Below are 11196 nucleotides of genomic sequence, written 5' to 3'. Positions count from 1 at the left end.
CACAGAGTCAGTTAAAAGAGTCATTTACATCGAAGGGGCTTTTCCCATTGTATCTGTGCTGCATTTGCACATAGAAAATATTAAAAAAATTAATAGAATACTATAAAATAGTGTTTCTCTTGTTTTGCAGATATCATGGAAGACTGCACAGGGAGGCCTGGCCTCGGTGGTGCAGGGCTGAGCGGCAGAAACCCAGAACACGAACACAAGAGGTGAGACCCAGACCCGCCCGTGCCCAGGGGCTGCTCCCGCACGCTGTGTTAAGGCTCAGGGAGTTTTCTCTGTACAAAAGCAAGGTGGGAGGCTGGCACAGGGTGGGCAGTGCCCCAGGGAGCTGCCCCCAGCCCCGTGGGGAACCAGGGCACTTCTACCACAGCAGGATGTGTGTGCAGAGCTCCAGCGAGCTGGAGAGATGGGAGAAAGACACCTCTGGTGAATTCAGCCAAAACCATGGCTCTGGGTCTCAGCAATCCATTCCCCGACGTATTAAGGATGAACAAGGCCAAGAGAGTTAAAAATCCCAGTACAAAGTACGTCTTAATTTTTATTGTTAAAGAGTAATATTGAGAGAAGGTGAAGGCATTTCTCAGTCCCTGGGGACAAGGTGCCCCAGTGGATGTTGCCAGCCCCGGGGCAGCAGCAGCTGAGGGTCCTGGGCAGGAGGATTCTCCTCTCCACCTCCAAGACGTGATTTCCAACCACTGTGCTGCCTTCAGCTAGGAACTTCCAATAAAAGCATTTGCAAAGCTGAAAAGCACAGTTAAATAAAAATATTTTTGAACAAAACAAACACAACAGACTCGACCGTCTCAGCGCTCCCTCGCTAAGCGCTCCCCTGCCACGGCTGCTGTTCCTGGCTCATGGATGCCTCCTGCACTTCAGCAACAGAAGTGAAACCATCTGGGACTGCAGCCTCCCCCCAAAAGAACTGTGCATCATATGGACCTTGAAAAAGATTACATCTGTTTATTAATAGTAAAAATGGATACATTTGTCCTACATTTTGTTTTTAGAAATTTGATCATGTCACAAGCAATACCTGCGTGTACGTGGGTGGATTACAGATGTATATAATTTATTTTAACCAGGCTGTGAAATAATATGTAATCACATCTCTCCTTGTGATTGTACATAATACAGTAATTAAATGATGCCAGTCTACGTCATTCTCTTATTTCTAATCAAAGGAACCTGAAGCGTAACAGTCTTCTTTCTGGCTGATATGGCTCTTTATTTCTGTCACAGGGGAGACCTCCCATCGCCACGGAGGGATAATCTTCCAGCCGTGAGAGACGGGATAATTCAGATTCCTTCCCGGCCGCTCCTGCCCCGGGCAGCAGGAGCACCACAGTCCTGGGGCTCCGGGCGGGGAGCGGCTCCGAACGCGGCACACAGGCTCTCCTCGAGGCTCGGCCTCACTGCTGGCCCGACTTCTTCTCCTTCTGGAAGCTAAAGCTTGTCCTCCTGCTCAGTTTTCTTTGTTTCTGAGCAAAATATTCTGCTCTGGCTGTGCTTGCTCGTGACTCTAGGATATAGTTAACCTGCAAGACACGGGGTGGTGTTTAACGGCCCGGGGTGGGCAGGGACCCCCAGCCCAGCCCTGAACAGGGCTCTGGTCCCAGCAGCCCCCGGCACGATGATGGCAGAGAGAGCCCAGAGTGCCAGGAGAGCCCTGGCCTGTCCTCCTGTGCCCCTCATCCCATTTTGGGTCCCCCAAACCCCTGGGGAAGGCAGGGAGCTGTGCGGACCCCCCAGTGCTGGGATAATCCAGTAATGAGCATCAATAAAGAACATTATCAGCCTCAGTAAAAAGAATTCTTCCATTATGATGTTTGCACACTCAGCTCATCTCAGAGTTTCCCTGTGTTTTGGCACATTTTACTTGATGAAAGCATTTTAAAATGGTATTTAACAAGCCTGCTTCTCCCTAAATTTATTATCTCCAATGCTTTGTGATAATCTCAGAGATAATTTTAATGGAAGGTTAATGCAAGAATCAAAAAGATAAAAATGCCCTTTGGTCTGTCATTAGCTGGTTAATATGCTGTGGCTTAAAACTTGCACAATTTTATGCACTGTAGAGTGTTTCACTTTCATTGCATATTACAGCTTAAGGCATAAAAATATAGGGAATTTTCATGGTCAATAAAGTTTCAGTCCTTCTCACTTGATCATCTAAAAAGCCTAATTTGAAAAGTCTGATTTTTCTGCTCTCCCTAATGCTGATGGAATTGAAAACAAACCAGTGACTTGTGCATGAAACCAGAGAATGTTCTACATAAACAAACTGAAACTTAGAAAAAAGTACTGCTCAGTATTATTTCTCTCTTGAATATTCATGTTATTGGCAGTAAACCTTTTTTTTAGCCTTTGTTTATGACCAGTCTCAGATGTGTGGAGTCACCACCCCTGGAAGTGTTCAAAACCTGAGATGTGGCATGGGGGTACTTGGGCAAACGTTGGACTTGATGATCCTGGGGTCTTTTCCAGCCGTAATGGTTCTAGGTTCCATGATTCTAAGTGTTTGGGATTGCAATAGCTGATCTAAGGTAAAGTGGGAACAGAAGAACTGGCCCAAGAGCTCACAAAACAGAAACCCCCTCAAACACGCTGACCTTCCTTGCAACTAATAAAAGTTATTTCATTACATGTCAGTTGTTTAACAATCCTCTAAACTCCACGCAGCCAATAAAAGCAATCATAACAGATGGTTTGCCAAAATTACCGCTTTTGAATTTTGACTCGCTACGAAAGATGAACTTGCGGAAAATTCCATTTAATCTTTCAAGAGCGGAACAAAAATTTGCTTCCCAAAGCAAGGGAGTTTGTGCAGAGCCCCAAGGAAAGCAAAGAGTCCTGAGAGAGGGGCAGGGTAGAAAAGTCCCTGTGTGCAGTGCAGGGACGCCTGAGTGTGGGGCAGGAGCACCCAACCCCTGCACGGCACGGGGCTGCTGACCACGTGTCTGGAGGTGGAAGCCACCTGGACACAATAAATTTGGTAGTTTCCTATAAAGTTCCACAGAAAACGGTGTCTCTATCAACTAGAAACAAGCACAGAGGCAGTGGCTGTGTGGCTGTTTGGAGGATGAATAAAACAACAGGCACGGAGCAGCCATCCTGGCAGGTTAAACACACCCCAGCGGTCCTCGGGCACTGCACCCTCCTGTGCTCCCAGAGCTCCCTGAATACTCACATGTCTAACAAGTGGTGAAACACCAGGATTTTGGGTCACGTTAAAATTTAATTCTCACCTTCAGTACAATTTCGTTGACAGTAGCAGCATCTGATTCAAAGTAAAGGTGTTTGTAGTCATGATTGCTTAGATATGTAAGTTTAAATATTGCATGACCTGTAAAGATAAGAAAAAAACTGCTTAGAATATTCCTGTAAAGTTTGAGCAGAGCTCGTGCGCCTGACAGAAGAAACCCACAGATGGTGATCTCAGCGTACCATCAGCACGACAGAAGGAAGCAATGAAATGCTGACAGGCTTCTCATGTCATTTCAATTTAAGGCAAGTGGTGGCTTACAGGAGCAGCTGAACTCCAGTCAATAAAGTTCCTTTTCCTATCACATCCCCACTGCAGGAAACGCAAAAATCCATCAAATGGCTGGTTAGCTCTGCTCGGCCCACGGCGCGCCGCAGCTCAGCCTGGAACCGCTCCCGGGGCGGCCACCGCCCGCAGGAGAAGGCTTGGATTGAACGGAAACCGGGAATTAATCCCAGGATCACCCCTCCAACCCTCCTCCCGAAGCATCCCGCGAGCCCAGCCGGGCGCTGACGGCGACGGGGAGCGGCACCGAGGGACGCCGGACACGCTGCGGCCGGACACGCTGCGGCCGGATCGCCCTTGCCACAGGAAGGAAAATGGAATTAAACTCTGTGACCTGCTGGCACCTTCCTGGTGCTTGGGCTCTGTCCCAGATGGAGGCTCCACGTGCTGGCCCCGTGGCTGTGCCGCGGCTGCCCTGGGACAGCGCCCGCCGACTCCGACACGCGGTGCCAGGAGGAACCACTCAGACACAAAGGTCTGACGTGGAGCACCAAGGAAAGCAAAATATCCTGCACTTGTAGGGATGCTTATGGCTCCAAAATGAAAATTAAATGTATTCTATACATGGTACTTTTCCAACGGTCTTCTAATTTATTCAGTTCAACGGTCAAAGTTAGCAATCCATAAAATAACAGCCACGTTACTGTAAATCCAGGTTCTTTCCTGCAGGAAAGCTAATTGGAAATCTTATTTACATTATCTAATTCTCCAGATTTCCAAAAAGTGATTGATATATGCTCAGATTGGTGGCCAGGAAATCTGAGATGCAAGTATTTTATTGTGGCATGTTAATTAAACACCATTATGATGCACTAATCTGGAATATAAATTCTGTATTGAAAAATTGGCTAATAATAATAATAAAAACCCAACCCTTTAAATCATTTGACAAATGATGCCTCAGTGGTACTAAAAATGCGGAATTCCAAGCTGGGAGCTCATCAGCATGTTAATGCATGCAGCTCTGCCTGGAACACAGCATCTTAATGATTCCAAAAGTGCCAGTGCACCCCTCCTGAGGATGGGACACAGCACCGTGCTCCACCAGCTCCCACCATTTTCCTTGGAATGAAAACTGAACATTCCACACATGAAACTGGCACAAAACAGGGTCAGAGGATCCCAACGAACTGCTCCATTTTGGGTTTTGGAAAGCCCCTGTGTAATTCTTGCTGTGGATGAGGACAAAACCTCTGCAGATGCCACCACGCGTCCCTCGGGCACTGCCCTGCCCAGGGCAGCACTGCCAAGGGCAGCGTTCCTGCTGCCACGGGCACAGAGGCTGCTCTGGTCCTCCTGCCTGGCAGGGCACCGGCCAAGCTCCTGCAGGGGCTCCCAGGACACGGCGCCGACGCCAAACCCGCTCCGTGCGGAACACACAGCCCCATCCTGCTGGGAGCGCTGCTTCGGTGGAAAGGAGCCAAGAAGACTTTTCCTTAGAAAGCCCCATTACGGCATCATGTTTATGGGCTCCAAGTCCACAACACACTACTTACAGCATGAAATATGAGTGCACTGAAATCCTAACTGGCACTTTGCTCTGCTACTCTTCTAGCCAGATGGAATTTATGAATTGTGAGATTGATTTCCATTTCCAAGAGAGCTTAAATATGTGATGTACCTCTTTCCAATAGAGCACCACCCCTGACAATTCTGAGATCAATAGGAGCTTCCATGGTTTGATGTTTCCGTGTGAGAGGATCTGGTAACAAACAGCAGCAGCTCGAGTGGCTCCTACTGCACGTGATGGGGGATTTAAAGCACACGCAGCTGTTACCATCGCTCCACACCAACAGCGCCTGGGTGTTCGCAGGGAACCCCAGAGCCCCGCAATCTGGATTAATCGGCTGCACAACAGAAAATCCACGTTATTCCCGACTACGTTTATCTGTTAAAACGGTTATGGAAAGCAAATGGAACGACAACAACTCAGCTGTTGCCAACAGCTTGTGTCACGGGGTAGGCGCAGCCCAGGGTGAGCTCAGCACAGCCGAGGGGTCTGTGCCAGTGCCCCCGGTGCCCCTCGGCAGCCCCAGCGCTGCTGAGCCCCCAGCCCGTGCCACGGCCCCTCTGCAGCTGCAGCAGAGCAGCATCTCCCTGCTGCTGCCCTTTGGCCCCAGCTCTGAACGCTGATAAATCCGCCCCAAGCCCAGCACTAATGGGTTCCTGTGCGGTTACTCCCGGAGAGCAGCCTCCAGCCGCCGCCGGAAGGGCAGGACGCTAATTCACCGGGAATTCACCAAGGAGAGCTCATTTACTCCTCCAGCACCACTCTCACGTTCAGCTGCTCACCCCATCTCCTGATTTTTAGCACCACTGCACCGCCAACGAGGCGAGGGAAGAGGCCCTGCAGCGCTGCAGCTCTCGGTCTCCTCACCCTTCCCAGGGCTGCTGGAACTCCTCGTGCAGCCCCAGCTTCTCCATGGCCCCACGTTCACACACAGAGCTGAGAAATCCTGGGGAATTCCAGCTCCAGAATTACCGACCACTGTGTGCTTGGACAGCAACAGAAAACCTTGTCCTAATTTCCGCAATCTTGGGAAAACATCCAAATCTTTGGTGGGCCCCACAATGCACCTGACACAGGTAAAAAAAATAATCACTCTAATCTGAATAATAAACTCTTTTTATCAAAGTCTAAAAAATACATTTTTTTGCCTGGAAAACAAGGATATGAATTTGCACGAGAAAAGATAAATTTTTTACTGAATCTGCCAAGACTAGAAAGTTTTTCTTCTTTCCCTCCCACTCCACAATTCAGCCCTTACCCAAACCCTTTCTTTGCCAACAGAATGCACGGAATTAAATCACTAATTAGATGGGGAATGAAAAGAATATTCATGAATTGGACAAAGCAGAAAACAAACAAACACTGGAAATGCAAATTTATGTTAATTTTTCAATATACCTTGATGATTGCTTTGTCATTACAGGGCCATAAGGCAGAAGTCAACAATTAAGAGTTATTAGTGGAATAAATAGCTGGAGAAGGACTCTCTGAAGAACAAAGCACTTATGGACATCGTTGACATCACTGATTCTCACTGCTTCAGAAACTGTGACTTCAACAGGCTCAAACCAGGGCCCAGAAAGGATGCAAAAGGATTAGAAATACACCAGTAAAAGGCAAGGAAAGAGGATTATAAAATGTGCATCAGCCAATACTTTTGTACAAAGACACATTTCCTTCAAACCCTGCATGAGCTGGGGGAGCCCCTGCTCTGCAACCACTGCTGTATTTCACCCAAAGCACTCGGGAGGGGCTCAGCTCTCTGAAATCCACGTCTGATACCTCAGAAATGATGCCCTGACCCTGGAGAAAGGCCTACAAAGCTGCAAGGGTTGTGTTGCCACCCAACACCCTCTGGTAACAAGAAAAGCTTCCCAGGGGATGTCACAAGCTGCAGCATGGCTGCAGTTGGATTGTCCAGACGCGGCACCGAGCTCAGTTAGGGACAGACAGGACGGGGATGTGGACCTGCATGTACAGGTGGGGTTAACCCCATTTTATGCAGGGGATATTTATCCCAGAGGCACATAATTTAGAGGCACGGAGGGCAGTCAGTTCTGGATGAAATCCTCACCCCACTGATACCAGTGGAGTCACTGATGGATTCGGGCTGCTCACCACGAACCCGGGGTGGATCTCCTCAAACCAGGGCAGTACCTAAGTAGGAACAAATTATTATGACTTAAGGAAAAAAATAACAGCTGTGGTGCAGCTGGCTTGCCCCATTCTCTCAGGCAGCAGCGTATTCCACGATCTTTTCCTCCTACTCTTTCTGTTCCACTGCAGGCTTCTTACTCAGCATTGCTATTAGAGGGTGCCATGTGTCCAGATGTCCTGAAAACAGAGCTGCAATTAAAGTGCAGCACACACCCACTTCTGTGTCAAATTGTGGTAACTATTCACACATCTGGATTCTTTTCCCCCAAAGCCTTTTGTTTCTTCTTCAAAATTATTATCAGAGGCAGAATACTAATGAAGATTTTTGCAAAAATGCTGAAAATTGAGGCGCAGCTCGGGGTTGCCCAAAAAACCTCTTCACCGGCAACCTTGTTTGGGGAAAAAAGATAAATAAATCAAAAGGCAGTGTTTCCACATGGCAATCGGCTCCTCCACTGCGTCTGCACCTCATCAATCACGCATTGTCTGCCGGAGAGGCGAGCCTTGTAAATGTCACATCCACTCAGGCCCGAGGAGAGGCGAATCAAAATGCAGCGAGGAGTTTTAATTGGATAGTGTAATTAAACTAAAAAACCCCAGCAGAATAGCTTTGACAGGATAGATGAAGACCCCTTTTAATAGGGCTGCAAAACAGATTTGTTAAAAGGATGAGGCAATGCGCGCTCCTGATTGCGCTCAGGAGAACTTTTACGGGGAGGCTGCAGGAGGGGCCGCGGTTAATCAGCACGGCCCAGCGCGGCGGGAGCGCTCCAGCCACGCCGTCCCCGAGCCGCTCCCGGCCCTGGCCCGGCCCTGCCCTGCTGGGACACGTCCTGCCCCGGCCTGGCACAGCCCGTGCCCGCTGCCGTCCCCCGGGCACCCCTGCCTGCACGGCGTGACCTCCTCCCTTCTGTTCCACACTCGGATGTTCCCTTCGCTCCAAGCCTGAAGTTTGGGAGCATTTTCTCTGCTGAACATGTTTTTTACCTTTTGGTCAGAACCTGTGATTAGTCTCCTATTAAGTAGGAATTTTACTGCGTTACTTCTTGCTCTGCTGGGAGCAGGGACATCGGGAACAGGCACATGATATTTTGTGCACCATTTGCAGGGCACACACTGCCTCTGCTCCGGCCCCACTGCAGGCTCTGAGCAAACCTGCAACAGCTCTGTTTGAGCTCCCAGAGCTGCAGGAACCCAACGCCTTCCCAACACTTCCTGGGTATTTTCAGCCCTTCCACAGCCCAACAACGAATCCATTAAATCAGTATTACCCAACGTGCATAATCGGGAGGAACTGGGCACTGAATTAAAACATCAAATACCTTTAGCTTTAAATGAAAACTACATAAAGGGGGTTCAGGCATCGCTCTGGCTATCACTTGCAGCCAGGGTGAATACTGCTGGAAAAGCTATTTTCGTGCAGATGTGGAATTCAATGGGAAAGACTGACTCGTGTAGCAACATCAATCAAAACGTCGGCTCGGCTGGCAGCTCTCGACAGTAAGGCAGGTTCAAAGGTCACGGGATAAAGAAAAAGCCAAGCTCTGGTTCAGCTCTAATATCTCCTTGCTGGAAGTCTTACCGAGGTACCTGCCCCCCTTCTGTACTCGCAGCTTTCATTAATCTTCTTGCCATCTTTTTTAACTAGTCATGCAGAACCGCTCGATAGCGAGACATATAATGGGGAGGCCCTGTGCCTATTACCAGGTTAACACTCTGTTAAGCCCCAGTGCAACAATGGAATCAGAATTTAAAGGAAATCTTCAGCTTCAGGGTGCAAAGCGGGCAATTAAATTACAAACTGAAGTTCCCCATGTACTCCATGACCTACGGAACACCTTTGTTTAGACTTACCTTCACACCGAGGGTATTTTGACAAAGCAACTGAGATGTCTCTGCTTTATGAAAACAACAACAAAAAAAGGCAGATAAAGGATCCCGGAGAATGTTGCTTCAGTGTTTCAAGTAAATGATCAAATAAATCCAGTTTCTGCAGCTGGGGTAAGGCACAGATGCCTGGGGGAGCCCTGGGCAGGTGCCTGGCCGATCAGGTGTGGTGGCACGGCGGGGCTGCCCCGGGCTCTGCTCCCTCCCCTGCTCAGGCAGCCCTGGGCATCCATCACGGCCACTCCGACCACAGAGCACTGCGGGCAGTGACACTGAAGTTTCTCCCCTGTCCAAGTAATGTAAGAGACATTACCAGAATCAGATTTCCTTTAAATTACACTATTGCAAAGGGATATAATTGTATTAAATGTATTATGTTGCTTCCTTAAGACTTTATATTATGTACACTTAATTGAGATACAAAGCTCTTTTCAGCTATAAAAATGACAACTACTTTATTAAGGCTTAAATCTTATTTCTCCATGATAGGATGCTTCCTTTCAAGACTCAAAACATTCAGAATCTCTCGTGATAATCAGACCGAACCTGATTTAAAGAAGATGTTCGTGCCCAGCGTTGTCAGGTTCTAATGGCACTGGAGCAAGCCAGCAGGGCCATTAACTCTCCCCTCAGTCTAAATCCAGGGAGTCTGATTTAATTTACAAATAAAACTTCCAATTCTGACCCAGGGCTACTACAAGGGCAAACAAAAATCATCAGCCGTCCCTGCCTACAATCCCCCACTAATGGCAAATGAGATGCCAGAGCTTTCTGTTTCCATTTTCTGCCCTCACTGAAGGCAGTTCTGAGTTCTGTGAACTTGCAGCACAGGAAAACTCAGCCTGTCCAGAACAGCTCCGAGCTGTCCATCAATATTCCCACCACGTCAGCTCCGAAGCTGCTGAGCCCTTCCACACACACAGGTGCCACTAAAGCTCCTCTGCACGACCCAGTCCAGAGAGAAGTAGAGAACACGTGCACGAGACTCTCCACTGCTGCCTGATGCTGGTCCCAGCACTCAGCCTCCATTCCCAACGCCCCTTGCCCTTGCTGAAGAGCAGGGTCCCATTTGGAGGCTGGTCCAAACCCTTGACAGGAGCCCAGAGCAGAGCTCAGGTGGGTTCTAACCCCACTGAGGTGCCTGGGGAGGGAAGGCAGCCCCAAACCCAACGGGACAGGCACCAGCACTTCTGAGAGGAGATGGAGCATGTTTGTGTTACAAGAGATAAAAACATGAAAACAAAATATATTGCAGAACTCAAAGACGTTATCTCTACTCAGCCTCTCTTTGCAATAATTCATTCAAGAAAGATCCGGGAATAATTTTTGATGTAAACTCTGCTACAAACATACATCACCGTGCTGATAAAAATCACAGACAAAACTTGTGAAATACAGTGAGTTTCATTCCTTTATGCTACTAAAATAACTTTTTTCCATTTAAAATTCAAGAGATACTGATCTGCTGTTCAGTTCCCCAAAATGCATCATTCTGAGATGTCACACTAAAAGTCTTTTCTGCTGGCCTAAAATAATGACTTTTGGAACATCTTTAGTGAGTTGGGAAAAGGTCAGCAGTTTCAGGAGGAAGTATTTTCTCCTTTTGGAACTGTGCTGAATCGTTATTTAGTCGGAGAAGTTTAAGACGTTCACACAAAAACGAGGAAATAAGCCCCTCAGTACTGTAATGGTTGCCTTGGCTGCAACCTGTCAGTGTTCTCTCCAAAGCCACCGTGATCTTCGCTCAGTGGTCCCCATGTGCAGGTACCGCCCTCCTGCACCTGGGCTCTATTTGGGGGCAGGATTTGGGTACAAACATAACTCCCTGCAGCAGCAGGTGCTGCCTCTGGGGCTGGAGAGCCCCATCCTGGGGTCTGAGGCTTCCAGGCCCCGCAGTGGAAACCTCAGGTTTCAATTCCACTCTTCAAATACAGCCTTGTTTTGGGGGCTCAAATGTTTGCATTTGCAGTGAAAAGTGGATACAAAGCAGAGGTGTGACAGGATTTACCAGCACAAACTGCCCCTTGCACTGTACCCAAAATCCTCACGTGTATCAGACTCAGTTCATTGGGGAAGCTTCTCCTCGGGA

General features: G+C 48.4%; 1 protein-coding gene across 4 annotated transcripts in view; it reads right to left on the bottom strand.

The window, feature by feature from the left end:
• The window catches only part of MAPKAP1 (MAPK associated protein 1), an 80620-nt gene continuing 69424 nt past the window's right edge, over positions 1-11196 (bottom strand). For 3 of the 4 annotated variants that reach the window (XM_040083489.2, XM_040083491.2, XM_058423133.1), the window contains 2 exons: positions 3252-3349; positions 7-1541 (listed from right to left, as the gene is read on the bottom strand). In XM_040083489.2, the coding sequence (XP_039939423.1) occupies positions 1416-1541; positions 3252-3349 (224 nt within the window). In that variant the 3' untranslated portion in view covers positions 7-1415. Of the gene's footprint in view, positions 1542-3251; positions 3350-11196 lie in introns of all 4 variants that reach the window. The other variant, XM_040083490.2, reaches the window with a different exon arrangement.

The sequence above is a fragment of the Hirundo rustica genome, chromosome 20 (assembly GCF_015227805.2).
Source record: "Hirundo rustica isolate bHirRus1 chromosome 20, bHirRus1.pri.v3, whole genome shotgun sequence".
In the NCBI taxonomy this organism is placed as follows: Eukaryota; Metazoa; Chordata; class Aves; order Passeriformes; family Hirundinidae; genus Hirundo; species Hirundo rustica.
The sequence above is the reverse complement of the archived record's forward strand: the minus strand, read 5'-3'. Positions and strand labels throughout refer to the sequence as shown.